General features: G+C 50.9%; 1 protein-coding gene across 1 annotated transcript in view; it reads right to left on the bottom strand.

Moving 5' to 3' along the window:
- Nucleotides 1-3,051: 3,051 nt before the first annotated feature.
- Nucleotides 3,052-27,725, bottom strand: part of NEURL1B (neuralized E3 ubiquitin protein ligase 1B) — a 50,591-nt gene continuing 25,917 nt past the window's right edge. Inside the window, exons 2-5 of the mRNA XM_033180307.1 lie at nucleotides 24,616-25,161; nucleotides 10,388-11,107; nucleotides 8,227-8,352; nucleotides 3,052-7,844 (exon numbers count right to left, since the gene is read on the bottom strand). Coding sequence (XP_033036198.1) covers nucleotides 7,600-7,844; nucleotides 8,227-8,352; nucleotides 10,388-11,107; nucleotides 24,616-25,161 — 1,637 coding nt within the window. The 3' untranslated portion in view covers nucleotides 3,052-7,599. The remainder of the gene's footprint in view (nucleotides 7,845-8,226; nucleotides 8,353-10,387; nucleotides 11,108-24,615; nucleotides 25,162-27,725) is intronic.

Genomic DNA, 27,725 nt, shown 5'->3' with positions numbered 1-27,725 from the left:
GGCAGAGGCCTGAGGACATCATGTGAATACCCAGATCTAGCTGTTCCTGAAGCTAGACTGATCTGTTCTGGGCATGAATCAGTACATTCTGCTCCCTCTCTTTTTTATTTTTATTTTTTTCTTAAGTTGGATTTCAGTCTCTTACAATGCAGTGGGCCTAGATTAATATGACCTTCTTTCTTTCTTTTCTTTTCTTTTTTCTTTCTTTCTTTCTTTTTCTCTCTCTCTTCCTTTCTTTTTCCCTTCCTTCCTTCCTTTCCTTCCTTTCCTTTTCCTTCCTTTCCTTCCTGCTTGCTTGCTCTCTCTTTTTTTTTCTCTCTCTCTCTTCTTTCTTTCTTTTTCTCTCTCTCTTCCTTTCTTTTTCCTTCCTTCCTTCCTTTCCTTCCTGCTTGCTTGCTCTCTCTTTCTTTTTTCTCTCTCTCTCTTCCTTTCTTTTTCCCTTCCTTCCTTCCTTTCCTTTTCCTTCCTTTCCTTACTGCTTGCTTGCTTGCTTTCTTTCTCTCTCTCTTTCTTTCTTTTTCTTTCTTGACAGAGTTTCGCTCTTGTTGCCCAGGCTGGAGTGCTGTGGCACAATCTCAGTTTACCGTAACCTCCACCTCCTGGGTTCGAGCCATTTTCCTGCCTCAGCCTCCCTAGTAGCTGGGATTACAGGCACACACTACCAGGCCCGGCTAATTTTTTGTATTTTTAGCTGAGATGATGTTTCACCATGTGGGCCAGGCCGGTCTTGAAGTCCTGACCTCAGGTGATCCACCCACTTTGGCCTCCAAAGTGCTGGGATTACAGGCTTGAGCCACCACGCCCGGCCCTACCTTTTTTTTTCTTTACTCAAAAAAGTCTTATCAGATAGCATCTGCGAAAACGTTGCCTGGTCCAGTAGAAGGACATAGCGTTGTGGGAAGGAAATCTGGAAGGCGAGAAAGGATCCTGGGTTTTGGGCAGACTCGACCCCTCACTGAGACTTTGATAAAGGGGTGCGAAATGTGTATCTGAAAGATTTTGCCTTGACCCTGGAGAAGGCCTGCCTGGGGGCCAATCCTGCTTTCTCTTTGGCCTCCTTGCCTGTAAAATGAGAAGACTATTGTGAAGATTCATTGTGAGAATGTGTGAGAACCATGGTTTGTGATGCTTGATAAATGCTGGTTTCTCTTATCCCATTGCTTCCTAAAACTCAGTGTCACCAAGCCAGGCTGTTCTAACCATCCAGAAGGAGCAGGCCTGGGCAGCTCCCTCTCCTTGTTTACCCCACTCCCCTACTCCCTGCTCCCACTCCTGCTACCACTGCCATGTTCCACCCCAGAAATTTGGGCCCCAAAGCCTGGCCTAGAGGAAGCCCAACCAAACTGGTCAGGCTGGCCTGGCCTCTGCTAGAAACGTACAGGTCCTTATCTCCACCATGACTAAATTTGGATCTTAAACTCACAATCAGCCTGGGAATTCCTGACAAATTCCAGCACGGGCCAGCTGTTCTCTGGCTTTTGCAGAGTAGGGAGATCATTTTTTCCAAGTAACAAGTTTAAATGAAAAGTCGTACTTGCTCATTATGGAAATCTGGGAAATTTGGGAAATTTTCTATAGTAAGCAAGTATGAGAAAACGGCACCAATAAGACCATCACTCAGACACAGCCCTCATGGACATTTCACTGCTTTCTTTCTGGTCTTTCCAATGCATGGGTAGGTTTTTGGGCTGTTGGTGTTTTTGTCTGTTTTATTTTCATCTATGAGATCACGGTGTATGTGCAATTTTATATCTTGATTTTTTTAAATCACATTTTAGCATAAACCTGTGTTATAAACTAACAGTTGTTGCTTGGTGCTGGGTGCCAGATGCCGTGCCTGGCACATCAATGTATGATCTCAATAACACTTACACCCGTTCTAAAATCGGGGACTATTATTATTCTTGCTTTGAAGATGAGGAAACTGAAGCACAAGGAGGTTAAGCGTCTTCCCCCATGTCTTGGTGAGGCGCTGGCAGTCTGGCTTCATGCCCATGCCATTGGCCCCATATGTATCGGTATCATGGTTTACTCGACTGTTCCCTACACAGAGGCCTGTTGTTGTTGCCCAACCTGCATGCACTCTGTTTTTTTTTTTTTTCTTCTTTGAGATGGAGTCTCGCCCCGTCACCCAGGCTAGAGTGCAATGGCGCAATATCGGCTCACTGCAACCTTCGCCTCTCAGGTTCAAGTGATCCTCATGCCTCAGCCTCCCAAGTAGCTGGGATTACAGGCACACACCACCACGCCCGGCTAAGTTTTTGTATCTTGAGTAGACAGGGTTTCATCATGTTGGCCAGGATGGTCTTGAACTCTTGACCTCATGATCTGCCCGCCTCGGGCATGCATTCTTTAGGACTCATTTTCTCTGGAGATTGCGATTCCCCACTTTCAGCCCACAGAGTTCAGACAGGGCAGTTATTGGGTGCAGGTGAGCACCCATCCTGGGTCTGACCAATCAGAACCCTGTATCTCCCTGTCCTGTGACTAGTTCAGGAGTGGACACGTGATCTGAGCTGGTCCCTGCAGGGACTGCTCAAAGGCAGGATGCTGGTGGCCCTGCAGGAGGCATCTTGAGAACCTGCCTGGGAATGGGGCCAGATCACAGGGCTAAGCAAGAGGGGAGAGGCTAGTCCTGATGCAGCATTTCAGATCCTGGTTCCACTTGCACACAGAGTGGGTTCTGCTACTGGACTTTTCAGTTCCCTAGCTCTTTATCCCCCTAAAACCTATCTGAGTTGGGTTTCTGTCACTTGTAACCAACAGTCTTGGTGAATACACCCTGGTTGTTGGACATTAGGGTTGCTCACAACTTTTACCCCTCTAGAAAATGCTGCAGCGAATATCTTTACATGTAGATTTCATCCTTGATTGGAATCATTTCCTTGTGATTTTCACAGAAGTGTGTTATTTGGCAAAGGCATCAAACATTGTCGGGGTTCTATAGACATTTTGCAATTTATTTCCCCAAGGCTGGCATTGACTTGGATCCTCACCTTCACTCCCCATCAGTGTATGTAAGTGGGATTTTAAAAATTGAGTTCTGAAAAGTTTTTTTTAACAAGCCAAAGTTGTATTTTTTTTAAACAGGAAAATTATGTCAATATAAAACAGATAAAAACAGACAAAAATCAAAACACACAACACAGAAAAGCACAACACACAAGACCAGTGCAAACCCTTCCCAACCCACTTCCCAGGTTTTGAAACTGATTACAGATCCCCAAGGATTAGACTGTATGGGAGAGGTCACAGTATTGAACCAGAAAAGAAGACATGTTTTAAAAGGTCTGTACACAGGTAGTGGTGTGTGGGGTGGGGGATGTACACTTCATCACTCCAACATCAAAAACAGGATGCAAAAAGAATTTCAGCGATGATCACAGATTTCTAGAACCCTACCACGTATGCTAGCCCCCCCATCCCCATCCACTTTTAAAAGTTGCTTTTAAAAAGGATAAAAAGTGCACAGACACTTTCGTAAGGCACAGACAGATTGTCGCACAAGTTGTTTCATTAGGGACTCGGATAAGACAGCGAGACAGTTAAATACCAAGAAATGCCAGGAGGCCGCGTGTTCCTGAGCCGGTGCCCCGTGCCAGGACTGGGGCAGGGGCAGGGCCGAGCAGTGGGAGGTTATTGCCTCTCTGCCTCAACTGGATGGACTCACTGGGGTTCTCCGGGGCCTTGGCGACTGATTTCCAGGGCCTGAAAGCAGCAATTAGCCAACTTCCCCACTGTGTCTCCCTGGCAGGACCTGAGGGTGATCACCAACCTGCGGGGCCTCTGCTTAATGCCGTTTTGGCAGCAGCTCACTGCCTGCAATGTGCCTAGCATTTCCAATGCAGAGAAGGTTCTGTGAAGCTCCCACCAGATTCTGATCAAGAAGGCAGCCTTTGGACACCCACCTCCACGGACCCAAGGCAGCAGATGGCCAAGAGAGCCCAGTGGATTCTGCCCCAAATACCCCATTCCCCTCTTAGTGTCACCCCTGCTGGCCTCAGAGCTGGGGCACAGTCCTCTCTGCTCTATCCTCACAGCACCTCACACATATTAGGTGCTCAGCAAATGTTTGTGGAGTATCTTTGCGTGTGTATGTGGTGCTGTTTTACCAAACCCCTGAGCACTCATAATCTGATTTCTGGTTGACTCAGCAAACCTTTACTGAGTACCTACTATGTGTTAGGACAGGACCAGCACCAGGGGGTCAGAGAAAAGTTCACCCTGTGTCCTGAATACAGGCCACGCTGATTAGTGGGCATCAAGGAAACGTGGTGCTGCGGTGAGGGGACCAGCTCCATCCCAGGGGACTCCCGGTTCTGAGAACTTGCTAGGACAAGGAGCCAGATTTGCCTTGGAAACAGCTCAGCTTTTTAGGAGGCTCCGAATGAACGGGCACAAGACCATTGACAACACGGTGTTTTCAGGTCTCCCCTGTCCTAGCCCTGGAGCCCTGGCTGCTGTGGCCCCGAAGAGCACATGATGGGCGGTGAGCCTGGAACAGCCAAGGGCTGGGTCACGGGAGGGGGTGCTCAAGCGGCTGGGGCCCCGCTTGAGGGGGTGGTGATCACAGGGCCCCAGGTCCCTCCCCAACAGTGGACACCCCTGCATAACAAGAGAGGGCCCTTGGGGTGGAGTCCAGATCTCACAGAGCTCGGCTCTGCCAGAAGGTGGGCAGTGAGCAGACCAGCCTGGAAGGGAGGCCGCTTCCTCTCCCACGGTGTGGGCAGCGGAGGGACCCTGGCTGGGGCTGGAACCTCCACATAGGCACAGGTGCCTGGACTCTCTCCAGGTGAGTTTCAAGGGAGAAAACTCACAGTCTTGAGTTTCCTGTGACTTGGAGCCAGGCAGTGGGAGTGTGGGATGCGGCGCCAGACACTCCCCGGTTTGAATCCCAGCCCTGCCACCTCCTGTTGTGTGATCATGAGGTCGTTTCACTCACAGGACCTCAGTTTCCTTACCTGCCACATGGGATAATACCAGCTTTCATAGATTGTAAGTAGCACAATTTTTTCTTTTTCACACATGAACATCTCTGATTGGAAGGAGCTGTACAGTTTTAGCATCTTAGTTAAGATTGGCGGCGTTTTTTCCTTATGGTATGTAAAACAGTGTGTTTTATGACCGGCAGTGTCTTAGATGTGACTTATTATGGCAATAAGACCTGCCTCACAGGATTCACGCAGGAAGGCGCCTCTCTAGCCCAGTGCCAAGGCACACTGTAGGTGCAAAATAAAATATAGTGGCTCCTTTTCCTCTTTCTCGTCTCCTCCTCAAGACACAACATAGTGGGGATGTGTGCGTCTCCTCTGTAGCACTAATGCTCAGAGCATCAGGAAACGTCTGGTTTTTAGAAGATAAACACCCCCTTACCTCCTCTTGGAAACAGGGAGGCTATTTATAGCAGCTGCAGAGCAGGTTGAATAGGCCACTGACTCCCTTCTTCCCAAGGTCACAGGTCGCCAGGAGATGCCTGGTCCATCCCTAGGTCCAGGCCTCAGTCACCGGTTTCCCAGTGGAGGCTGGACGTGACCCCGGCTGGAATCCAAAGGGGTAGCCAGGAAGGGCAGGAGAGTGGAGCTGCTTTCCCCCAGGCCACTGAGACCCCACAGCTTGTGGCTGGGCCTCAGAGTAGTCAGGAGACGGTTGCCTGGAGCACCACAGGCCCGGGGTGAGTCCTCCTCCCATGCAGGGCCTGTGCGTAGCCCCGCCCACACCCAGCACATGCGGGAAACCGAATTCAGCCAGGCACCCAGGGCTGCCTGGATTCTCAAACTCTTATTTTGGCAAACACTGCGGTTCCAAAAGCTGCTCAAAAGATTCTGCTGCCAAATTAAAATGTGGGAATTTCCCCAGATTTTCTAGGGAAAAGTAAATAATCAGGGATTCTTGAGGGGGCAAGAGAGTGGGGGCCTTAAGTTAGAATCAGGTCAGACAACCGTGACTACTCCCAGCTAGAGAACAGGAGGCTCTGAACCCGCCAGCATCGCATGGGCACCAGCTGGTCTATGGGGCTGGATCTGGTGAGGGCCTGGCCCAGCTTCGCTCTGGGCACCCAGACACCCAGCAAGTGTTTATTATATGAATGCATCAACTCCCCTGCCTTCCTCTCCCTCCTTCAGCAGGATATGAACAGATTAGGAATTGTAATACAAATGATACTTGCTTTCTGCAAGCTGTCTCAGGCTTTTTAGAACATTGTGCTGGTCCTCCCAAGAACTCTTGGAGTTGTCAGGTTCTAGACTTCTAATTGGGAACTGAAAAACAGACAGGCCAAGGGACTTCCCTAATGGGACAGCACAGAAGAGGGCAAAGGTGGAGCCCAGAACTGGGGGCAAGAAGGGAGGGACAGGCCTGGGCCAGCCCCTCAGCCCAGGTATGATCTGGGAGTCTGCAGAGATGGGCAGGGGTGAGGAGGTGGGTCAGGGCCAGGGTCCCAGGAAATACCAGCTGGTAGGTCTGGGAAGGGAGAGAATCCCAATGCCAGCATTTGTAGTTACTGTCTCGATCATTAGTTAACATACTTATCAGTGAACACTTTAGTAACCAGTGGAGGAAGATACACTGAGAATCAGAACAAAGACCAAAAGTTGTAACCAAAGTTATAAAGCCCTCATTCCTCCTCCTGCCAGCAGGTCCCCTGGGAACGCCAAGCCCAGGGGCCACTGCAGGAAGGTAGAGAGCTGTCTGCGTCGTGGAGTGGGCTTTCCAGCTCTAGCTGTGTCACCTGCCTCTAGGATTCTCTCCCACAGAAAAACAGAACCTACTGCTGGTCTTCTCCTTGGAGATGGGGAGGGGCATTACAGAGACTTGCCTCTAGAGACAGAGACAAGGTATGATGTGTATATTATTAGACGGCGAAGGGGTGAAAAGATGACAACCCAGAGGGCTTGGCCTCGGTGCCCACCACACCCAGCTCTAAGACCCAGTAAGAAATGAAGAAGTGAATTGTTCTGTTCTCTGCCCACCTTCCCCTCAAGGAGTTGATGCTTTGGAGCTGTAAACAATGAGTTATTTTTGCCTCCCCTTAGAGAATCTGAGCATCTCTTTTCTACACCACCCCAGGGAGTTCTGTTAGGGTCAGGCTTCCTACATTCAAAACCAGCTATGTCCCATCCCCAGAAAGCAAACAACTTCTCATCATGCCAACGTCAGGGCTCCGGATTGCACGTTCCCTCCCGGAGCCGGGACCCCTGGTAAAATCGCTACGCGTTCATTCTCTCTCTCACACACACATTCTCTCTGTTCTCCCTCCCACCCCTCCCCCTCTCTCACACTCAACCCAACCCCAGCAAGAAGCATTGCACAGACAGAGGACGCTGTTTCCCAGTTGAAAGGTCACCAAGGGACAGGGTGATCTGCCAGGCAGTTCCTGAGCTTGCTCTCGGACGGCCTTTTGGGGGCAAAGCACTTTGGAGCAGGAAGCAACCCCTGCCTGGGCTGAGGCCCCGGGGGCCTCGCGACACGACTGTCACGCCTTGCCCACCACGGGAGAGACGGCCGCTGCCCTTGGACTCCCTGGCAGCCTCGTGGTTGCCCAGCCCAGGGGGGCTTCAGAAAGGTGACCTTGCTCTGGCCAAGGCCCGTGGGCAGGTTAGGCTATGGCCTGTAGATCTTAATGACGTCCTTGATGGGCCGCCGGCAGATGGGGCAGCAGGCCCGGGCCTGCCGCTTGAGCCGCAGGCCGCAGCTGTGGCACAGGCACATGTGTCCACACGTGTAGATGACCGTGTCCACCTCGCCATCGAAGCACACCGTGCACTCGCCATTCTTGATGCCTGCCGGCTCCGGTGGGGGAAACACAGGAGACACCGGGGGGCTCAGCGGGGAGCTGGGGGCCGTCACTGCCGAAAGGGAGAAGAGGACATATGTTAATAATGTCTCTCTCAGGTGGGCTCGTTGGGGCAACCCCAAGAATGCAGTGCTTCTCGGTGGGACCAGTGGGAGGACACTTTTGGGAGATACTAATTTTAGTTTACCTTCTGGATTTTGCACCTTTCCCTACTCTTCTACTCCCAAACACCAAGATAAAGTGCCACCACTGTCACCCTTTGGAATGTCCTATTTAGACACTACTTCTCCCTCTGCTAAGCATACAGCTGAGGGAAGGAGAGGATGCGGGGGAAAGGCGGCCACCCTGCTCAGCCCCTGGAAGGCCATTGGCACAGCCAAAAGAGCCAGGCCAGCCGCCAGCCCCTGCCCGTGCCAGGGTTTGCATTTCCTTACCCAGGGATGACTCAGATGCCGAGGAGGACTGGTTGACACTGAAGGTCATATCTGAATCACTATCGTCCTGGGAGCCGCTGAGGGACCCTGATGGAGTCGTGGTCGCAGGGCTGGACTGCAGGGTACCTGAGGCCCAAAGAGATTCCATCAGAGGCAGTGGGAGGTTGGACCTGCCCTGCTAGTCCACAGTTCTTCACTGCTTTGCACCTTAGCTTTCGTGTCTGTCTAACGAGAGGACCAGAGCTATCTCCCAGGGCTCTGCTGAGGACTGAAAAGCACGTCCAAGTGTGGCGCCTCTGTTCTTTGTCTACCCAGCCTCCATTCTCATTTCTTTCAGAAACAGCCCTGGGATGTCCTTTTGGGATACTAATGTGCCCTCCCTCATAGGCTAAGGGCCAGGAACTTATAGGAACTTCCACTCCCTGGTCTCAGTAGTAGTGGTTCAGGAAAGGGCATATAACCCACGTAAGGCCCCTGAGACCCAAGTCTGCAACTTTTACTGGAGCTACCAGGAAAGAAGGAACTCGTTCCATTCATTGGGAGGGAAGCCTGGAGCTGGAAGAGCCAACCTGTTGCAAAGGCCTGCCTGAGAGTGATGCCAACACAGAGGCAAGCAGAGCTTTGAGTTGGAAAGAGAGGTGGGATCCTGCTGACATCCTTCCAGTATCTAGATCCAGCTGTTCCTGAACTCACCCAATATACTCCCAGACATTTCCTTTTTGCTTAGGGCACTGTGAGTGGGGTTTTGCCCCTTGCAAGAAGATCCCTGACTACTAGTGCTCAACATGGATGAGTTTTCTTCCCTAAGCCTGCTGTTGGTTCAGACAATAACAGGTTATTTCCTAGGATGAAGAGATGCCCCTTCCCTTGCCCTACCTGAGAACGAATGGACAGATAATGGGCACTTCATCTCGGGCTGAAATGATGACTATGTCTGATGGTTCCTCAAAAACACAAAACAAAACAAATCTTCTCCCTCCCCAAAAAACACCCTGAACAAATAACCACCACTGCCACCCAGCTCCTCCTCTGCCCTCATGAAGACAGCAACAGCTGCTGTTGTTACTGTTACCACTGATTAAACCCAGGGCCGTGTCAGGCCTCGCTCAAGGCATTATATGCACCTGATTTCACCCTCATGACAACACCATGAAGCAGGTATCCCTCTCTTTCTACACAAAGGAAACAGGTTCAGGAGACTCTGTGATTTGTCCAGCATCTTCAAAGCTGACCAGCGATGTGACCCTGGGACAGTCATTTAATCTGTGCTTCACTGTCTTATCTGTAGGTGGGGATAATGATACTGATTTCATAGGGTCAAAGGGAGGATAAAATTTAATGAGGGAACATATGAGCTGTTGTCTGGTTCTTTTTGCTTGGATTCTACTTTTTGAGCCATGAACTTGGAGCCAGGCTCTCCGGGAAGCCTTCTCTGAACATCTTCACTCCACCAAGCTGGGAGAGGAGCCCCTGGCTGTAGCAAATGTCACACCGTGCAGCTCTCCATTAGGGTGTCTGTGAGCTCCTAACCGGCATGGAGTGTGTCCTGTTCTCTGCTGGCCCTATCCTGGTTCCCAGGGCCGGGCCCACAGCTGGTGGCTGCTCTCTGCCTATTTGTGGCATGAATAAAGGCAAAAATTATCTCAAAATAGGATGGTTCAAGCCTCCATTCCACTTTCTGTGGACGATACTATTCTTATTTCCTCTTTCATGTGCAGTCGAATTTATTTTTTCCCTACACTTACTGCGCATTACATGTTAAAAACACCCTAATATAGCAAATCATAACAACGGAACTAAAAATCGCACTGACCATTTACTAGGGGATACAGCCCGCCAAACCTGGAGACCAGCCAGTTACCTATCCAGGTCGGTGGTTTATAAAATGTGGTCCAGAGAGCCGCAACGTCAGCATCCCCAGGCACTTGCCGGAAATGCACGTTCTCGGGGCGCACCGTGGACCCACTGAATCGGGAACTCCGGGGTGGAGCCTGGCAATTTTGGACGGGGTGGATCGTGCTGGGCGCTCAGTTGGGAAGCGCGGGCTGGACTCGGTGCAGCGCCTAGCGAGCAGGGCGGGGCCGGGCAGGAGCGCCGCAGGGCCAGAACGGGCGGAACTGGAGAGGGGCGGGGCCACGCGCACGCGGGGCCGGGGACTCACCGAGTAGGCGCAGCTGGCCCGCGACGCCGCCGCGCACGGCGAAGAAGGCCCAGAGCGCCTGCGTGGTGTCGACGCACAGCAGGCGGCCGCGCGGACGCCCGTTGACGCCTAGGAGCACGTCACCGCCGGGCCGCAGCGTGAAGCTGAGCGCGTCGCCGCCGCTCGGCACGGGCCCGGCGCGCGCCACCACCCAGTACTCCTTGCGGTCGAGCAGCGCGTCTGGGTCGGCGGGCAGCTCGTTGGGCCGCAGCCCGCCCGGGTCGCACGACGTGATGCCGAAGGCCAGCGCGCCGGGCGCCGCCAGCCCCGGGCGGCCCACCTCCACGAAGAGGCTCTCGCCGGGCCGCAGCGGGCGTTCGGAGAAGACCAGCGTGCGGCCGCCGTCTGGCCGCGGCGCACAGGCTACTTTGCGGTCGGCCGACAGGCTCACGTCGGGCCCGCGTGTTGAGTGGAAGCGCAGGTCGGCCTCCAGCAGCGCCGGCGACGACGCAGGGCGCGGGCGCTCACGGGGCCCGCACGGGATGGCGGCGGCCGCGGCGTCAGCGGGCGGCGGGCCCTGGGCGCGGCCTAGCGCCAGGTGGCCCAGCTTGGCCACCACCTGGTTGTTCTCGAGCTCGTTGTTGTCGAAGTTGGCCGCGTCGTGGCTGCTGGGCGGCAGGCAGGCGCTGAAGCGAGCCTGGCTGAGGCGCGCGGGCGTGAGCGTGTCGGCGAAGGCGCTCTCTGTGCGGACAAAGGGAGGGACAAGGTGGGGAGAGGCGGCGCGTGAGGCTGGTCGCGATCCGCTCCTCGACCGCTGCTCCCTGCAGGCCTCTGCGACTGAGCCGGGCCTCGAGCAGCCCCCACCCTGGCTTCGAACTCTCCTTTTGCCCATCTGTGGTATTTAGTGAGTCACAGGTGCACAGAATTGCATTAAGCACAATCCTCGGTTTCCTTGACATGCTTTTACCTTTGGGATGGGCAGATAAGGCCCTTTTTCCCCTGCCTCCTCCTCTTCTTCCATCCCTCCTTTTCCATCCACCCTTTCCCCTTCTCTCCCTCTTTCCCGAGACTTCCATACTTTATTAAAAGGACATCTAAAAATCGTTTATTGTCCGTCTCCCCAGCTAGAACATAAGCTCCAATAAAAAGAGCAAACCTGTGCTCGTGGCCTTATGCAACAGGCACCTATAAGCTTTCGCACGCTACCTTAATTTACACAACCACCCTGTGAGGCATGTGCAGTTACCTGCCATTGAGCTCACAGGGAAACTGAGGCACAGAGGGGTTGGGGAACATGACCAAGGGCACACAGCTACTAAGTGGCAAAGCCACGACCTGAACCCAGGCTGTCTGGCTCTAGAGTCTGGGCTCTTCAACACATGCTGCCTCTGAAAGAAGGGAGGACCTGGGTCTGTCCTCACTGCTGTGTTCACAGCACAGAGCACAGTGCCTGGCCCTGGACAGGTGTTTAAGCATTGACAGAAAAAAAAGTCTACAGGAGATTGACTCAGTTGGTAAAACAAAATGAAGGGAAAGTTTTTTTATTTTTTATTTTTTGAAACAGCGTTTTGCTCTTGTCACCCAGGCTGGAGTGCAATGGCATGATCTCGGCTCACTGCAGCCTCTGCCTCCTGGGTTCATGCGATTCTCCTGCCTCAGCCTCCCGAGTAGATGGGATTACAGGTGCCTGCCACCAGGCACTGCTAATTTCTGTATTTTTAGTAGAGACGGAGTGTCATCCTGTTGGCCAGGCTGGTCTTGAACTCCTGACCGCAAGTGATCCGCCCACCTTGGCCTCCCAAAGTGCTGGGATAGTAGGCGTGAGCCACCACGCCCGGCCGAAGGGACAGTTCTTTAAAAGTTAGAGTAATGAAAACATTTTTAAGTAATTTTTAGTGATTTGAAAAAATGTTCTTCATATGACATAGGTAAAAAAGCAAAAATAGTGCTTCATCATTTGAGTAATACAGGTGTTCGTACTTTAGTAGATTACCTGTTTATTTTCTGCCTCCCTAGCTGGAATATGAATCTCTGGAGGGCAGGGTCTGTGTCAGTCTGGTCACCACCATGTTCTCAGGGCTTGGCAAATAGCCTTCACTATTAATAGTTTATTGGATGAATGAATGAATGACTAAGGTCTAGAAGAGACTGCTATGCTAAATAACAACAACATCAGGAAAGAGTCATTAAAATATTTTGAAGGTTTTTTTAGTGATATATTTTTGTTTACCATAATAGGAAAATAAGTGTTTCTTAGGCCTTTTAAACAGACCACTTTGAGCCAAGATTTTGTTAAATGTTATTCTATAGTATCTTGAAAAATATTTCCTCTTTAGTTTTCCAAATATGAAATGAAATCATAAGAATGCACATCTTTTTCAAACTATGCCCCAGGCCCCGGTGGGTCCAAATGCACCCCCCCCAGACACATTTCACTTAAACTGGGTTTACAGCACTTGGAAAACCAGTAAATCTGGCAGGAGGAGCTGAATTCTGGCTTGGCCACAATGGGCTAAAGCTTGCCCTTGTATTGAGGTGGTTTGATCTCTCTTGATGCCCCTGAGGTGGCCCTCTTCAAGGTCTCACCAAAAGGTGTCAGCTACTTGTTTGGGCTCTGTGGGCACCTGAGTGTGTATGCTTTGCCTTAGCGAGGGTGCTTCCTGTAGCCGGAGGGAAGAAGTGGGGCTTCAATTTGTTTCTTTAAAAAAGTATATATGTTTGCGTTTGTCTACATCTGTCTGTGTCATTTTATTTATGTGCATAGGAAATCAAGTGCTGGAGAGACATAAGAAAATACTAATAGTAATTATTAATTACTGAGATGATTATCATCATTGGGGTGAGATTATGAAAGGCTTTTCTTTAGATATTTCTGTATTATCTAGTTTTCCTACAATAAACTTGCACGCTACTGATGCGGTTTGGATTTGTGTCCCCGCCCAAATCTCATGTCAAATTGTAATCCCTAGTGTTGGAGGTGATTGGCTTATAGGGGTGGACTTTCCCCTTGCTGTTCTTGTGACAGTGAGTTCTCACAAGATCTGGTGGTTGAAAAGTGTAGCGCCTCCCGCTTCACACTCTTCCTCCCTCCTCCTCCCTCTCTGGCCGGGTAAGCTATGCCTGCTTCCCCTTTGTCTTCTGCCATGATTTTAAGTTTCCTAAGGTCTCCCCAGCCATGCTTCCTGTACAGCCCGGGGAACCATGAGCTAATTAAACTTCTTTCCTTTACAAATTATCCAGTCTCAGGTGGTTCTTTATAGCAGTGCGAGAACAGACTAATACAGCTACAAATTTGTATCAGAAGAAAATTTTTAAAAATTGAGTTTTCAATTAATATTTAATAATATGGGAAAATACCTATAACATTAAATGAACAAAAGATTCAAAACTGAACACATGGTTTGATTCTACTTTTGTAGAAAATGTGTATGTAGGATTCATAGGAAAAATATAGAAATACATTAAAATGTGAGTGGTTATCTCTGGGTAGAAATTTGCTTCTTGTATTTTTCTAGTTTTCTCTTTTTCTCTAATGAACATAAATGATTTTGAGGAGTCTTGCTCTGTATAAGTGGCCAGATCAGCTCACTGCAAGACGGGTTTAATTCTCTCGCCTCAGCCTCCGAGTAGCTGGACTACAGCCACCTCGCCCGGCTAATTTTTTGTATTTTTTAGTAGAGATTTCACCATGTTGCCAGATGGTCTCGATCTCCTGACCTCGTGATTCTCGGCTCCAAAGTGCTGATACAGGCTGAGCCACCGGCCAAATGATTCTATAATCAGAAAAAAGGCGTATAAATAACGGTAGAACAAAAAGGCAGTTTTTTGAAAAAGCATTTTAGACAGTACGTGTTTCTGGATGTCTCGGTGCAACGCACTTTTCCTGAGCTCCCTGCCCCACTCACAGTCGCCCACCCTTAAAGGCACTGGCCTTACTCGCTCTGCTCCTGCTAACACTCTGCCTCTGCCCCCACCCCTAACTCTCCTCCTCCTGTCTCCCAGCGGCTCCACGCCAGAGCCCATCAGTGCAGCATCCTTATTAAGAGCATTGCCTATGGAGACAGGCAGACTTAAGTTCAAGTCCTGGCTTTGGCTCTTCCTGGCTATGTGACCTTAGGTATGCCATTTCACCTCCCAGAGCCTCAGCTCCCTCAGCATAACCTAGAGCGATAATGGTAAACACCCCCATGTTATGGAAATTACTTTCATGAAGAGTAATACAGAGCATGGCACTAAGTGCTCAAAACATTAATTATGATCATAAAAATGTAATAGAGCACTTATTGTGGGCCCAGCGCTGCTGTGTGCCGGGTGAGGTGAATACACAGGCGTGGCTCCTGTGCTTATGGAGCTCCCTTTCAAGGGGGAGAGTAAGGCTCTATGAAGCTATCTTACAGAAAACTGTGCCAAGTGCCACCAAGAGCCTCTGTCCTATGTGGGGAAGTATCAGTGGGGGGAACTCTGAGGCTCCAAGAGGTCACAGAGCTGGAGAGTGACAGAACCGGGATTCGCTGAGGGTGTAAAAATGGGGACTAAGCAGGCCAGAAAAGGCCTCCCTGACTGATCAATGGGCTGCGACCTGGAGATAAGAGAGTGATGGCCGGGTGCGGTGGCTCAAGCCTGTAATCCCAGCACTTTGGGAGGCCGAGACGGGTGGATCACGAGGTCAGGAGATCGAGACCATCCTGGCTAACACGGTGAAACCCCGTCTCTACTAAAAAAATACAAAAAACTAGCCGGGCGAGGTGGCGGGCGCCTGTAGTCCCAGCTACTCGGGAGGCTGAGGCAGGAGAATGGCGTGAACCCAGGAGGCGGAGCTTGCAGTGAGCTGAGATCCGGCCACTGCACTCTAGCCTGGGCGACAGAGCGAGACTCCGTCTCAAAAAAAAAAAAAAAAAAAAAGAGAGTGATGGCCAGGCAGGTTCTCCAGGCACAGAGAATAGCACATGTGAAGACTCTGAGGTGCTGGAAGCATGGTGTGTCTACAAGGCTGGGTTACAATGAATGTGACATTGTGCTGGGTACCTGGCACATGGCAGCCCCTCAGAAAAGGTTGCATGGCCTCACTTATTCTCTGTGGAAGGAGCTTTGTTCCTCTTGGGCATGGGCCTTGATTGAGACAGGCCCAAGACAGCACAGTGCCGGCCTAGGCCAGACACTTCAGAATCCATTGCTCAAAGGGGCATTTCTAAGGAGAACCAGTCGGCTATAGGCAGAAATCCAGCAACATCAAGAGGCACCGATGGAGCATGTCCAGACTGCCCGGCTTCTACCCGTGGCTGAAACAAGTACACACATAACCATGTTCTCAAGCATCTACTAGACGCAGCTCCATACACCGATTGTCCCCTTCAGTCCTCACCACTATCCTATATGGCTCTGTAAAGTGGGCACATTTCACAGTGGGAGAACATTGAGGCTCTGAGAGGTGGAGTGAGTTACTGAAGGCCACTTAGCCTGGGCGTGACAGATGGGATTCCAGCCCAGGCTTTGAGTCCAGAGCGAGGCCCCTGACTAGCAATACTGCCTCCCAATGCTGCTGTTCTCGTTCAGCTCTGAGAGCTGCCCAGCACCGGGCCAAAGTCGGAGTTTCAGTCTCCGTGGGCCTAATGTCCCCGCCTCCCGGCCATGAATACCCCCTGAGCACCAACACACAGCTGCAATCTCCAGGCAGGTACAAGAAGGCTGGGTACAAGGAGGCCCCTGACCTCCCACTCTCCCGAGCCACTTCCAGGGCCCAGCTCTTCCCTTTTTTCCCCTCCCCTTTCTCTCTTAGGTCCAATATATCTGCGCTGGAAGTAAAGCAGAATGTATGTCTCAAGAGAAACCATCTTTGTGTAGACATGAAAGTGAAGGCAGGGACAACTGGAGACAGAGGAACCCATCCATCAATCACCACTCTGTCTCTGCGGGACTGACTTGGGCCATGTACTAGAGACAGAAATGACAGGACTCACTGACAGAATGGATCCAAGGCAAGGAAAAGAGGAACCAAGAATGACACCTGGGTTACTGGCCAACCAACCAAGTGGGTGGTGCCACTTACTGCCAATGGTCAACCAAGTGGGTGGTGCCACTTACTTCCAATGGCCAACCAAGTGGGTGGTGCTACTTACTGCCAATGGGGCTGGCTGAGGAGCAGGAGGTGGGGGGATTCAAGAGTTGTGTCTGAGCATGTTCAGTGTGGGATGCCCCTCGGATGCAGGAGGAGAGGCTGGATAGGAGTGGGAGGCCTGGGGTTCAAGGGAGGTGTTAGGGCTGGGGAGATGCGTTTGGGAGGCAACAGCCTAGATGTGAAGTCCAATGATTGGCTCAGATGACTTGGAGAAAGAGGGCAGATAGAAACAGGCTGGCTCTATGACAATCTGTTGAATGCTACAGTTGTTCTTAGATGCCTTCCAATATGTATATTGTATTACACAATTTAAGAATGTAAAAAGGAAAGAGTGAGCCCAAGATAGAACCCTGGGGCTTTCAACATAGCGAGGACAGGCAGGGTGAGGGGTGGCCAGGAAAGCAGGAGGAACGGCAGGGGCTCGGGAAGGCCCAGGAGCCACAAGCAGCAACATTCAAGCAGCCGGGAGAGGTCACCTGGGCTGAAAGTGAGGGGCCCGGTAGTAGGCCCAGGATGCAGGCTCCGGGTCTGACAGGCTGAAGGTCAATGATGGGCTGGGACGCACCCCTCAGGGCACAGCTTAAGAGGGAAAAGGAGAGGGTGGCATAACCAGCACTTAAGAAAGACCTGCTCTGAGGGAGGGAGGGCAGAGAGACAGGACTGTGGCTGGTGAGGGGGCTGGTGGAGGGTGTTTAAAAAGATGGACGCCACTGGGGCTCTTCTGTGTGCTCACGGGGATGATTCAGGGGAGGCGGAGGAAGTGGACAAATGACAGGAACCATGGCCATGAGCAGGCAGGAGGGGACAGGAGCAGAGCTCCTTGTCCATGGCCACAGGGGGAAGGCCGAGGGGGTGGGCACCAAGGGAGAGGGCTTGGGGTTCTAGAAAAGAAGATGGCAAACATTGGCCTTGGTGTGCTGAGGCAGGACCTGGGTCTGTGGACCACTGACCTCGTGCTTTTCCAGATGCCCTTCTGCCAACCAGAGAAGGCTGGACTGCAGACACAGGCCTCGTTTGGACCCTGGCCAATTCTGGATGTGACCTCAGTTTGCCCACCTGCAAAGTGGGGACCCTCATCCCATCTCAGTGGCCTGTGGGGAAGATTAAAGAGGGCAGAACACAGGGATCACAATGCGCCCAGCTCCGTGCCTGCACAGAACAGGCTTTCAGGAGCCCTTGGTGGGACAGGCTGGCGGCCACGCAGTGGCAGTCTCACTCCAGACTGGGAAAGGACAACCCTTCAGGACACCCTGCCATGCAAATGATTTATGTTGGGGTGAGGAGGTGGGTGCTGGCCTGGTCTGTTTGGAAAAAAGAACACTAACCGCAAAGCTAATGACTCTGTGGGGCTCCCACTGGGGCTCTGCCTAAAGCCAGCAGCACAGCAGCGATCCTCCTGGCCTGAGGTGTGCTTACAGGCTCCTCGCCGAGACAGCCCCTGGCTCCACACCTCCCTCCCCCACCATGGCCACTGACCAGCTGGGAGACCTTGGGCAAGTCCCTGCTCTTCTGTGGGCCTCAGTTTCCTCTCCTGCAGCCTGGAATGGTGCGTCCAGACCTCTGAACCCTGTATTTAGCTCCGTAAGTTCAAGTCTTTATCAAACACTTTGTTTATAACAATAATGAACAAACTCTGACTTTAGGACCACCAACAGTTATGTAACCTTGGCCAAGTTCTCTATCCATGTGGAGTCTGCAAATGAGTTTCCTGCCTCACAGGATTCTTGTAAGGAACAGAAGACGTGACCCACGTCAAGCTCTCAGCATTGTGCCTGGCACAGAGTAAGTGCGTAGTAACTATCTTTAACAAGGGATCTCAGTGCTTCCAAGCTGGGCAAATGACTCCTTTCCAAGGCCCATGCAGGGCTGTTGCTTCTGGCTGCCTGGCATCTACTCCCCTTCTTCTGGTAACAGCACCCAGCTTTTCTTTGGAGGGAACTGCCCCACCCCCACCTCCCATTGCCTCAGGAGTTGGGAGGGGGGCCTTAACTTGGCCAATCACTTCATCTCATCCCCCTGGCCATGGAGATAGGTTCAGAGATAGGTGTGTGACTCAGGCCGGATCCATGAGGCTACATCTAGAGACAATGGGCACACCTTCTAGGAAAGCAGCTCTTCTGTTGGATTTGTTAAGCTCGTGGTACACAAGACTGGAAATGCTGGTGGCCTTTCCTCCACCCCAAAGGGACAGTCCAGCTGAGGATGAGGCCACCAGAGACGATGGCAAAATGAGAAATGAAGGCAGACAAGTATTCCAGGTGCTATTCTTTGGGTCCCTGCATTGAACCAGGCTTAAAGGCAACCATTCCCAGGAATTTTCGGCCACATAAGACATTAATGCTTTCTTTCTTTTTTTTTTTTCCTTAAGCGAGACTGAACTGAGTTTCTGTCCCTTGCAACCAAAGATTTCTGACAATATGGTCTGATATGCCATGACCCTCAACTGGCATTGCTTGTTCAATCCGACCAGCTTTCCACCACTGGGCAGAGGAAGGACGGCAGGGCTGACACTGACCACCCTGGAGCTGCCTAGCAAGAGGGGCAGGGCTGCCTCAAAAAAAGCACGGGGCCTGAACTCGAGGACCTCCGGAAAGGGCTTCCACAGAAAAGAGACATAAGTTGAGTATCTCTGATCTGAAAATCTGAAATGTGAAATGCTATAGCCTTTGAAGTTTTGGAGCACAAAACATGAAAAACACTAATCTAGAATCATCAGCAGTGATTTTCGGATATCAGATTAGTGATGCTGAAATGTTAACTATAATACAAATATTCCAAAATGCAAACACGTCTAAAATCTGAAATGCTTCTGATCATAAGCATTTCTGATAAGGGATACTCCACCTCTAATAAATGCTTCCTGGAGCCAGGGAGAGGAGAGGGAAAGGAGTGCATGGCCCGGCAGAAGCTTCCTCTCCTGGCTCCAGGAACTGCTAAATTCAACGAAAAGTAATTTTCCCGCGCTCAGTCCCTTCTCTTTGGACCTGAGGAGCATCTCAAAAAATCTAAGCCTCTCAGGATGGACCCACTCACTCCAGGACCCACAAGCCCCTCCTGATCTGTACCCCAGAGAACATTAAACAAGCGTAGAGCAGCCCTCTGAGACAATGTGCGCTACAGTACTATCTGCGTGTGTGGCTTGGGAGACTGGTAGTAACCCAGGTGTCCATCAATGGGCAGGGGCCACAAGGGAGAAAGGAACCAGATAGGCATACAACAGTACAGATACATCCTAAAAAAGGGTGTGTGGAAAAAGAAAAACAGAATAAGATCCTTAGCACAATACCATCCATATATGCATATAAAACAAATCTACCTATTTTTAAAAGATACATTTGGCCGGGCGCGGTGGCTCATGCCTATAATCCCAGCACTTTTGGAGGCCGAGGCAGGCGGATCACTTGAGGTCAGGAGCTTGAGACCAACCTGACCAACAGGTACCCAGTAGAAACCCCGTCTCTACTAAAAATACAAAAAGTAGCCGGGCGTGGTGGCAGGTGCCTATAATCCCAGCTACTCAGGAGGCTGAGGCAGAAAAATAGCTTGAACCCGGGAGGCAGAGGTTGCAGCGAGCCAAGATCGCGCCACTGCTCTCCAGCCTGGGCAACAGAGTGAGACTCCAAAAGATACATTCATGGGATTATGAATCAGAGTGATGCCTGTCTGGTCAGGAGGAAGCATGAAAAGGAGTGGGGATTGGGGATGAAGCAAAAAGTTAAAGCAAGAGACAGGGTCTACATGGCCCAATGATTCCATCCCCTGGACAGAGGAGTCCAAAGAACTTGACACCCAAGGTTCCCAAGCAAGGAGGAAGGAAGGAAGGGAGAATAGGCACCTACGCAAAGGGGATGCAAAGGGGCTCGTGAGCACGACTGTGGCAGCACCTGGGGGCCCTGAAGAAATCCTAACTCCTGGGTGCCACCCCCAGAGCTTCTGATTGAATTGGTCTGGGTGCAGCCTGGGACGTGGGATTGTCAGAGCTCCCCAGGAAAGCACAATGCGAACTAAATACTACCGCAGCAGTCTTCCAGTCCTGGCTCTGCCACTGACCGTCTTGGTGGTTCTCGGCTTGTCACTTTCCTTCTCAGAACTCTGGATTCTTTATCTAGAAAGGGCACCCCAGGGTCTGGCCCATAGATGCAGCACTCTCTGCTGCAGCTGGACTCCATGCAGGAGGATACTGGGTTGGGCCCACAGTTCCAACAGGCAAAAAAAAATATGTGAGGCCTACGAGCCCTTTTTTTATTTCTGAGACTTTGGCTCAAGATCGAGGGCAAAGAAAACACACCCCAGCCCCACAGCTGGGGTGGATGCTTCCTAGACAAGGATTGCCAGATGAAATGCGGGATGCTCAGTTACATGTTTTTATTTAATTTAATTTATTTTTTTGAGACGGAGTGTTGCTCTGTCACCCAGGCTGGAGTGCAGTGGTACCATCTCGGCTCACTGCAACCTCCGCCTCCCAGGTTCAAGCGATTCTTCTGCTTCAGACTCCCAAATAGCTGGGATTACAGGTGCCTGCCACCAGGCCTGGCTAATTTTTGCATTTTTAGTAGAGACGGGGTTTCACCATATTGGCCAGGCTGGTCTCGAACTCCTGACCTCAGGTGATCCACCTGCCTCGGCCTCCCAAAGTGCTGGGATTACAGGCGTGAGCCACTGCACCTAGTCACATTTGAATTTCTGACAAACACTTTTTTTTTTTTGCATAAGTATGTCCCAAATATTGCATGGGATATGCTTGTACTAAAAAATTTTCCTAATTAGCCAGGCATGAGCCTGTGGTCCTGGCTACTCGGGAGGCTGAGGCAGGAGGATTCTTTGGGCCCAGGAGGTTGAGGTTGCAGTGAGCTGTGTTCATGGCACTGCACTCCAGCCTGAGTGACAAGAATGAAACCCTGTGTCAAAACATTTTTTTTTCTCGTTTATCTGAAATTCAAATGTAACTGGGTGTCCTGTATTTGTATTTGCTTGGTTTGACAACCCTATTTACCCAAATGCCACTTTTGTTTGTTGGTTTTCAGGCTTTATCCAGTGCGACCTGATTGTGGTGAGGGAGGAATGAAGGGGTCTCAGGGGTTTTCAATTCTAGAATTTACAACTGGGAAGCTCTAAAGGAACCATGTCAGCCCCTTGTTCCCTGCGATGGAAAGGAGTTCAAAGTGCTCAGGACAGCACAGAAACTGGCTGTCTCTTTACGTATCCATTGGATACCTTGGACACCACCTTCAGGAAGCCAAATCCTCCCAGGTATTGGGAGATTTGGGGTGGGATTTTTGATGTTCTCATGGTGCCTCATCCTGTCCTGGAAACAGCAGGGTATTTGTCTCCTGTACTTAAACCATACAAATTCATGACTGTTTAGCTTCTTATGTTACTATAACATTTTTCCTGATTATAAATCATTGTTATCTTGGAAAAAAAAAGTCACTCATAATCCTTTTACCCAGATGTAACCAATGACAACTTGCTTTTCCTCTGGGAAGAAAATAAACATTCATTGAGCCTCAATCACGTGTCAGAAACTTCCCCTCTGTTATCTCATATAACCTTCAGAAAGGACAATAAACCTTATTGCTCTTTCTGACTGTAAAAGCAATACAAGCTCTTTACATATATGTATTTTTAAAAGGTGACTCAGAGATATAAGGAAGTAAAATTCACCCATGATTTTATCACCCATGGATGAAATTCCTTCTAATACCATTTTCCTCTTTTATATATGTTTGTGTTTCCTGCAGATCATATGAGGCAGAGAAAAAATAAAGGACAGAATAATTCTGTGATCATTGTCCCGTGGCACCTGTGCCAGGTACTTTCCATCAATGAGCACAGCTCAGGGACGACTTGTAGATAAGGGAAGCTGAGGCTCACGTCTGCCATGTCACGCTGACGTTCCAGCAGACTCTACCTCTCCCTTCCTAGAATGTTGTAGGAGTTCAATAACGGTTTGCTGAATAAGGAAATAGAGTGGGGAGGGGGAGAGTTCATCTCACAGATTTATGCAGTCTCATTAAGTCATCAGAGGCTGCTTCCAATTTGTATATTTTTTTAAAAATCCGAATCCACTTGAGCTGATTATGGAGTGGCTGTGATTTCTTGGCTGTTACTCAGAGACATGGGCTGCGAATGAGCAGGTGAATGAGGTGGGATTGCTTCCCTGCTGGATAGGAACAAAGAGCTCCAAAAAAGATGATGGGAAATCTAGGTTTCAGAAACCTGTATCTCCTGGAGGTGAAATAACAAAGGTTTGCATGGAAAAGAGCATGAGGGCACACAGTTAAAATGCCCAAGTAAGGCTCCAGCTTGGAGGGTGGGTAGTTCTTCACAATCTTGTCTAAGCCTGGAATTTGGACACATGCTCCGGCTCACTCGCAAATGGGCAGAGCTTCTTATTTCTTAACTGTTATTTCTTGAGTGCCTTCTCTGTGCCAGGAACTGTGCTGCATCCCTTTCAGACATCATCTCATGTAACCTTATCAATAATCCCATGGTGTGGGTGCTATCATGAGTCCATTTTGCAGATGAAAAACAAAAACAAAAACTGAGGCACAGAGAGGTTCAGTCACCTGGCCAAGGCCACACAGCTGGCAAATGGAGAGTCACTTCCAGAACAGAGGACTATGTGATCCAACACCCTGCTCTTGACCACTCAGATGTTCCACTGTCTCCCTACTTCTGTGGGTTGGGGCATAGCTTGGATGCATGGATCTTTCCTCCTTGCCTAATGGTGGGGTAATGAAGGGGATGAGGTAGAGAAGCAAGAAGCCCAGGCCAGGGTTCTCCCACAAGATGCAGCTGAAAAGCCAGAAATAGCCCAGACATTCAGATATACCAACTCTGGTCATCCAGCTCATGGGATACTGCTTAGCACACTTAGCAATAAAAATGAACAAACTACTGATACAGCAACATTGTGGATGAATCTGAAAAATATGATGCCGAGATAAAGAAGCCAGATACCAATGGGTAAATACTGTGTGATTCCATTCACATGAAGTTCAAAAACAGGCAAAACTAACCTATGGTGAAAAATCAGAAGAGTGGCTACCTCTGGAGAAGAGAAGGCTTGACTCAGAAGGATCACCTCTGGGGTTATGGACAGGTGTATCAGTCTGTCAACATTTGCAAACCTTTAGATCCATGCATTTCAGCAATGCATGTAAGCTACACCAAGAGTTGTGTCCAGATTCCCTGACAAACCTGCTCTCCCTTTACTCCCCAAGAGGTCGAGGCTGGGCTGGTTCCGGTGCAATCTGTAGGTTCAAGCACTAAGGTTTCAAACAGAAAGCAGATGAGTGGTTGCCCGGGCTGGAACGAGGGGAGAATAGGGAGTGGCTGCTTAATGGGTAGGGTTTCCCTTTGGGGTGATGACATGTTTTAGAGCTGGATAGAGGTGATGGTTGCCAACTATATGCCACTCAGTTGTACACTTAAAAATGGTTGCTGTTCTATTATGTGAATTTTACAGTTTTTTAAAAAGCTCTTGAGATACAGGCAGCAAACTTCTACTCCCATGAATTCTCACCATCAGGATTTGGGCATTAGCGGCTGCCTCCTCCGTGAGAATCGGGCTCACACCTGTCAGCCTCCCCAGCACCCCAAGCCCCTTAATGTGGGCCAGGGTTTGCCACACCTAACTACTCTCTGCACGTGCCGTGGAGGTACTCCACGGGTGTTTATGATCAGAGCCTAAGTTTGATGCTGAGTGGGTGAATGAATGACTAAATGAGCAAATGGAAGTGTGTGAATGAATGGACGAAGGAGCGAGCAAATGAATACATGTGCGAATGAGGAAATGAATGAGTGAAAGAATGAATGAACAAATAAACTAGGAAATGAAGGAATGAGTGAGTGAATGAACCTGGGCCAGAGCATGGGTTCAAGCCATGTGGGTCCCAATCCTGGCTTTGCAGCACAAATAATTTAACCTCTTCATGCCTCAGTTTTCGCATCTGTAAAACGGGAGGGTAGGTTGTTGTGAGAAATAAATGAGTTAAAAGGCGTAAAGCGCTTAGTGCCACGCCTGGCAAAAGGAGCCCTCCGTAAGTGACTGTGGCTACTAATGAAGCACACACCCACGCGCAAGGGTACCGCTGCCAGGTCCCCAGGGGGCGCCGCGCCCGCGACCTACCCAGAAGCTGCACCTCGTCCGTGATGCCGTAGACGTCAATGAGCGCCCAGAGCGGGCCGCCCACGGCCACGCCGCAGTGGAAGAGCACCGGCTCGCCATCGTTCACGCTGTAGAACACGCGGCCGTGGCGGTCCGCCCAGTAGGCCAGCACCGTGTCTCGCAGCGCCAGGTTCTCGGGCAGTGCCTTGGCCCAGTAGCCGGGGCGCGTGACCAGGTCGGGGCAGGCGTACTTGGGGATGTCCTGGGCGCTCATGAGCGACGGATCGTGCGCAGTGAAGCCGAAGCGCAGCGCGCCGCTCCAGCCCGGGCGCACGGCCACCAGGCGCAGCCGCACCTGCTCGTACAGCCGGATGGGCCTCTGCGTGAACGTGACGCCGTTGCAGAAGCTGTTGCGCCGCGTGGCCCGGCGCGAGTGGCCGTCCAGCCGCACGTTCTTGCCTTTGGCCTGCGCGTGGAAGCGCGGCGCCTCGCCCAGGACCGGGCGCCGCTCGGGACCGGGGCCACAGCACGGCCGGGTGGCCAGGAGGCGCGCCGGTGGGCTCGGGTCTGTGGAAAGAAACAGGCAGCACGGTTAGGCCTCCTCCGAACTCCTGCGGGCCCCGATTGGTCTTTATTTAACAATCATTTTCATTTGAAATTCCATCTTAATTGGACTGGTTATTGATAAGAAGGTTCCAGGCTACACCAAAGGGCGACCGGCCCTAACCGGCCCTAATCTCTTTGCCACAGCAGTCACCATACCCATGCCACAGATAAGCAAACCAAGGTATAGTGCGTGTGTGGTGAAACACTAGAGCTGTTTCACTGTCAGAGGGGCCAACACCAAGAGCTTGTCACGACAGCCAGCCAGGGGCCAAATCACTTCTCCATCCCCATCAAATCCCTCCAAATCTACAAGGACCTCCCGGAGTCACCTCTGGGCCACAGAGCGCCTCTAAAAGTCCTGGATTCTTGGGGTTAGGAGTGGAGGTATTTGGCTGCTTTTCTCTGTGCAAAGCATCCAAATACCTCCCCTACTTTTATTCAAAAGCTAAGACAGGTCAGTCAATAGAAACGGCCATGGCAGCCTGAATCCCAGCTCTGGCACTTCCTAGGTGGGAGGTATGGGGCAGAGCTATCACTTCTCTAGCTTGTCTTTTTGCCTGGAAAACGGGGACATGACTCCACTCACAGCTGCTGAAAGAGAATGTGGATGAAGTCCCTGGAGTACGACCTGGCACAGTGTGTGTATGTAACAAGTCGTTAATCATATGATATTATTACTGATGATATATATTACTGAGGTTCCAAAACACATCCAAGCCAGGATTCAGGGACTTTCCCTCCCCTCAGCCACAGAAAATGAAGGCATTGCTTATGAGCAACGTTGGCTTTTCCGGAACGGACACCTTTGGGGTTCATTTCTAAAGACATTCTGCTTTGAAGGACCTGGGGAGTCCCGGGGTGGTCTTTCAAAGGATCTGGTCACAAAGCCAGGTGGCTCAATGTCAAGCGGGATTCTTCCTCTCCCCCTACCTTTCCTCCTCCCATCCTAGGGGTGGTTCCTGGGGGCTCTGGGATCCTGGGGGGTGGCAGGGCTGGTGATTACTACATGAATCTCTGCTGCTCTTCACCCAGCAGCTGAGTACAATTTACATGGCAAATTCTCACAAACCACAGGCCGCCCAAGGCACACAATGAGAAGAATGGCGCCCCCAGGAATGAAAGACCACTCCTCCCACGCCCAGCCACGGGGTGCACCGTGCTCTGGGTGCACCACAGAGTGGAGGCGGGGCCGGGGTGGTTCGATGGGTGCTGAGTCTGATGGGAGCTAGGGCAGGGGAAAATGAAGACGGAGAGGCAATGATGAGGCAAACAAGACATGGAGCCCCTCCCCAGGCCCTGGAAGAAGGAAGGCCCAGTTACAGGGAGAGGAAATCATGCCTGGAAGCTGGGAGGCCGCTCTCCAAACAGAAGCCGCTGGCCCACAGAAGACAAAATAGAAGGAATAAAAAAGCCAAGGTTCCACATTAGAAAGGAACATAAGGGGCTTCAGTCATTCATTCACTTAACACATATGAAGCGAGTGCGTAGTATGCGCCAGGCACCATGCCAGGCACTGGGAATACAGCAATCACCAAGACAGACAAGGTTGTTGCTCTGATGGAGCTGACATTCCAGTGGGCAAAGTCAGACGATAAAAAACATACTCTTCCTGGTGGGAAGCATTACAGAGTAAAATTCAGCCAACAAGGCGGGGCAGAGAGAGGTGTTTTCTTAGGACTCTGCGGAAGGGCCTCCCTGATGAGTGACTTTGGAGCAGAAGCCTGAAGGAGGGAAGCAAATGAGCTGGGAGGGTGGTTGGGGGAAGATCATTCCAGGTAGGAGGTACAGCAAGTGCAAAGGCCCTGAGGTGTGGCTGAGAAATGACAAGGAAGCCAGTGTAGTCAGAATGGTGGGAGCAAGGAGGGAAGCGGGTAGAAATGAGATCAGAGCTGGGGTGGGGAGGGGGGAGAGCCTGTTGTTTGATTTTTCTTTAACCATTTTACTTTGAATGCGATGAGACCTTACTGAAGGTTTCGAGGAGAGACATGATAGGAGTGCCCAGGCCACTGTGTGCAGAGTGGACTGCTGGGAGGCGGGGGCAAGGATGCTTGGGCCAGCAAAGCTACTGGATTATTCCATGGCAGAGATCATGATGGCTCCTATCGGGGGTGGGTACCAGTAAAGCTGGTGGGAAGGGGTTAGATTCTGGATATGTCTTGAAAGTAGTACAGATTTGAAGGTTTTCATTCATTTTTATATAGGAAAATAGAAGACATTCAGTCTACTTGCTTTGGACATTTCAACTATATTCAATAGATGTTTGAAAAAGGCCTTTTGGTTCTTTTTTTTTTGAGACGGAGTCTCGCTCTGTCACCCAGGCTGGAGTGCAGTGGCCGGTTCTCAGCTCACTGCAAGCTCCGCCTCCCGGGTCTACGCCATTCTCCTGCCTCAGCCTCCTGAGTAGCTGGGACTACAGGCGCCCGCCAGCTCGCTCGGCTAGTTTTTTGTATTTTTTAGTAGAGACGGGGTTTCACCGTGTTAGCCAGGATGGTCTCAATCTTCTGACCTCGTGATCCGCCCGTCTC

This window comes from Trachypithecus francoisi, unplaced genomic scaffold (genome assembly GCF_009764315.1).
Source record: "Trachypithecus francoisi isolate TF-2019V2 unplaced genomic scaffold, Tfra_2.0 Lachesis_group2, whole genome shotgun sequence".
Taxonomy (NCBI): Eukaryota; Metazoa; Chordata; class Mammalia; order Primates; family Cercopithecidae; genus Trachypithecus; species Trachypithecus francoisi.
The sequence above is the reverse complement of the archived record's forward strand: the minus strand, read 5'-3'. Positions and strand labels throughout refer to the sequence as shown.